This window comes from Gymnodraco acuticeps, unplaced genomic scaffold, assembly GCF_902827175.1.
Source record: "Gymnodraco acuticeps unplaced genomic scaffold, fGymAcu1.1, whole genome shotgun sequence".
In the NCBI taxonomy this organism is placed as follows: Eukaryota; Metazoa; Chordata; class Actinopteri; order Perciformes; family Bathydraconidae; genus Gymnodraco; species Gymnodraco acuticeps.
Window position 1 is genome coordinate 302,159 of NW_022990741.1, and position 4,017 is coordinate 306,175.

The window sequence follows — 4,017 nt, forward strand, 5'->3', positions numbered from 1 at the left end:
GGGAAAAACCTCAGGGAGAGCAACAGAGGAGGGATCCCTCTCCCAGGACGGACAGACGTGCAATAGATGCCGTGTGTATAGACCGAATGTTAGGAAATGCATGTGTCTGTAATAAGAAGATGAATCCACGAGGATGTCAGCTACAATCCTGTGGAAGCCATCAGGGAAGCAGCATGACGAGACCCAAGGCAGGACCGCAGAGACAGGTTCAGCCACGACCCGAAGTCCACGACTTAATCCAGAACTCAGGATAGAGGATCCAAGACACAGGACTACAGCAAGAGGATCAGCCTCGACTCCGGATCCCGGCCTAGATATAGATACAAAACAAGAACAAAGATTTGGCTGGGTTAATCGGAACAAGAGAATACACAGACACAGACGGAAGAACAAGCACTCCCTTAGGATAGGTTGAGGGAAAAGGGTAGCAAATAAGAAAGGGTTACTTATTTTTACTATTTATTATTACTTAAGGGTTGTTTATGCATACCTTTATTTTTTATCCGGGGGGTGTATTTCGCTGTCGCACGTCCGAGTCCAGCTTCAGTTAGCGTTGATGCTCCAAGCAGGTCAGTTATGTTTTAATTTGCCCTCCATCAGTTCTGGTATCTTTTTCTAGTTATCCCTAACTATATCATTTTATTTCGTAATAGTAATGTTAATGAACCCTCCGGTTTAGCTTCTTTGTGTAAATAACTTGTAGTTCTGATGTTAAAACCGAACTTTTCAGGAATAGTAGCTCGGGGAGTGATTTTTTTTAAATATGCATAAAGAAAAGGTAAATCTGTTTACAGTTCAGACTCACGGAGGTCTTGGGGGAGGGAGTTCCAGAGCTTCGGGGCTGCCACAGAGAAGGCTCTATCCCCGAAGCTCCGGAGTTTGGCCTTGGGGATGGAAAGCAAACCGGCTGAGATGGATCTGAGGGACCGGGGTGGTCGGTAGAGGATGAGGAGTTCAGTGAGGTAGGGGTGGGGGGGTGACCGGAGTGGCTTTGTTCTTCATTAGTTTGTCTTTATCTGTTTTAAATAACGTAGATACAATTACATTACTTCATTAATTGCAGTGACAATTTAGTCTATTCTGACATTTGTTTGTGTGAGTTAATCTTTACCTATGATATCTGGTTGCAGAAGGGACTGCAATAGCCTGGATGTTGGTCATCAGAGTAGATGCCCTGCAATTCTCCTCTTTTACCTTTCCCAACATATCCTATGAAGAGAAAAAGAAAATATTGTAATTGAATCACACAAGGACCACAACACATTAAATATGTAATGACACATAAACATTATTATCCAGAATGAGAAGTCTACCTGGTTTGCAGTTTTTGCTCCAAGCATCCACGGCAGGTGTCAATGGTGTACATGACGTTGAAATCCTGCTTGTATGAAGCAGAGAACCAACTCCATGTAGCAACACCTGTGTAAAACAAGCATTTCTTTCTTTCAGTCTTTATTTCAATAGAGCCAGTAAAAATATGCATAGACTCCACAGCTGTCGTATACTGCTGCACCTTCACTGAATCACTTACTCTCAAGCCAGCGAAAGTGGGCCCCTCTTCTGAAAGACACAGTGGACATTGTGTCTCTGAAGGTGGTACACACTAGAGCGAGTGTTGAGTACGCTTTTTCACCTTCCTGGAGAACTATTTCCATCAGAATGTCCGAAAGAAGACAGTTTGGCAGCTGTGAAGTATTGGTCAGACTAGATCAAACATATTTAACACATTGACTAGACTGTTGCCAGCACAATCGAAATACCAAGATTCTTTGGGCTTCAGGTAGAAAAAATACACATTTTTAATATTAATGTTGAATATGTCACACACATTTTTCTTATGTTTTGTTATTCTTCTCCTTGAGGTAAAAAACAGCTATCAATAAAGTTAAAAAAAGCAGTGAGACATAATAGTTGGAAATTCTGCCGTGATCACAGGTCGTTTTTTAAACAAAAAACAGTTACTGCTTAACTGAAAATATATTTCCTCCAATATGAAGCACATGTCGGACTTTTGAAACTGGACCTTTGAAGGAAAATAGAAGGTGTGGGTCATGTGATTATTTAAATACATGTGTATACAATTATCAATATTGATATGTATGCATGTGTTAAATAATCTGGATTGTTACATTTGTTTATCACAAACAGGAGTGTGCCTATCGGCCTCATGCTCACCTCATGTTCTGTCTTTTGCTTCTTTGGGACCCTGTACACTGGCTCCAGTGCCTCATTGGTCCAGTAAGAAAACCTCTGTCCGTGGCTATAAAAATCACATAATATCAAGATGAAAATGTAAATCAGTGTCAAAGAAACTGTTGTCTATAAAGTAACATTTAAAAGGTATGATTTACCCTTCAATCTGGTACCGTTCCATCAGCATAATGCACCACCATTTCTGGATCTGTGCTATGTCCCGCTAAAAGAAAATGTAACAATAATAAAGTTGAAAATGAATGAAACCTCATCATTTGTCTACTCAATGTTAGCCCCCTCTTCCCCCTGAAATACTAACTCAGAGGATAAATACTGACCTCGGTAAACCAAAGTGGAGCATCTGTGCTGAAGTTCAGTGCATACTGTGAAAGGATAAAGATCTGTTAAGTTATGAGTTTTAAAAATTAACAAAACCCCTTAAAAAAAAGTGTCAAGAGAGGAATTGACCATCAGTATGAAGACACCACAGTCATTGCCCGTGGTTTGGTGAGGCAAACCCTGTAAGCATTTGGAATATAACAGTGATGTGCATGGTCAAATGGAAAATAAAGACATGTGAAAGCAGGTGTATGAGATGGTGGAGAAATGTACCTTGACGTCTCTGCCGAACTTTACTGTCCACTGACCTGGAGCAATGCGGTGCGCTAGGTCACTGTCAAAAGAAATTATAAGACATGGGAATTGATTTGGTGAATTCATGTTTTTGGATTTCCTTACATTGAACATGCCTTGCCTTAAAAGAGGAAAGTTATGAAAGCCACTGAACGGGGCTAAAATAAAACAAACAAAAAGACGTTTACCAGCCTCTGAACAAAGCTGAACTTGAAAACAACCTTTGAACAAGGCTTATAACAAAATGAACATTATAATTCATAGCATCCTGTTGCAGACTTTTTTTTTTGGTTCCACTAAGGACACACCAGACTTTGTAGAAATGGAGATATATTATAAATGAATTTGATCAGATTCAGACCCCTGGTCTACAAGATGGTTACTGCAGTATTATAATACTATAAACTATTTAGAATTCACATACAAGCCACAGAACGGGGCTGGGTAATCATTTTACAAAAACCTAAATATGTCCTTGTAGGAACTGTCACCAAATCCATCTGGCTTAAGAGGGTCGAGCAAATATAACTCTCTTTGCTGGCTTGATCACCTGTCAACCATTGACAAAACAGCTAAAATGAGACATAATTCAACACCAGAAGAAAACCACACAGCACAACTTGTGTTCATTTTGTACCAGCTGGTGAGATCATTTGGAACAGACTCACGCAAAGCAAATATTTTGGTGACCAATTGGTCAGCCTAGCATTTTAAACAAGGGATTTTAAGTTGCTGTATATCAATGTCAAGCAACATAGAAGGTCTCAAGCAACAGGAACTTACTGGAAAACTGGCCAACGCGTCAGCTGTTTTGGACTTCCAGGTAGGAACCACATACATATCCACGATATATATATCTTTGCCCTATATTGATAGTTTTCCAAAATAAATGAAATCTTCATAGAAGTATGTTCAACAACAAGAGAAAACCACACTTCACGAGATTGGAGTTTCACCACTAAACAGCTATTTAGAAAATATGTGTTATTCAAAAGAAAAAAGCAGGCCAATGATGTCTGTTGAAAACCGTACATGTCCTTGGGTGGCTTATTGTACCATCTTCAGGCACGTGTTTCCAATCTGAAACAGTAACAACAGTAAGTTACCTGTGCCATTTATTTTAGACAAGATAAAGTTGGCAGGAAAGCTCAAGTATACCTACATTTGACTCCATGCACTGAGGAAGACCCA

At 39.8% G+C, this 4,017-nt stretch overlaps 1 protein-coding gene across 1 annotated transcript; it reads right to left on the reverse strand.

Moving 5' to 3' along the window:
- Positions 1-1,309: 1,309 nt before the first annotated feature.
- LOC117556557 lies at positions 1,310-3,691 on the reverse strand. Its single transcript, XM_034231926.1, has 8 exons — positions 3,610-3,691; positions 2,806-2,866; positions 2,662-2,712; positions 2,532-2,576; positions 2,352-2,416; positions 2,176-2,260; positions 1,532-1,685; positions 1,310-1,419 (listed from the first exon to the last, which is right to left on the reverse strand). The coding sequence occupies exons 1-8, from the start codon at positions 3,660-3,662 to the stop codon at positions 1,310-1,312; spliced, it is 624 nt and encodes a 207-aa protein (XP_034087817.1). The 5' UTR covers positions 3,663-3,691.
- Between the last annotated feature and the right edge of the window lie 326 nt (positions 3,692-4,017).

Coding starts and splice junctions, on each gene's coding strand:
- LOC117556557 (XM_034231926.1), bottom strand. CDS start 3,662: ATGTGGTTCCTACCTGGAAGTCCAAAACAGCTGACGCGTTGGCCAGTT. Junction 2,417..2,531: donor CTCCACTTTGGTTTACCGAG/GTCAGTATTTAT, acceptor ATTTTCTTTTAG/CGGGACATAGCACAGATCCA. Junction 1,420..1,531: donor CCACTTTCGCTGGCTTGAGA/GTAAGTGATTCA, acceptor TGTTTTACACAG/GTGTTGCTACATGGAGTTGG.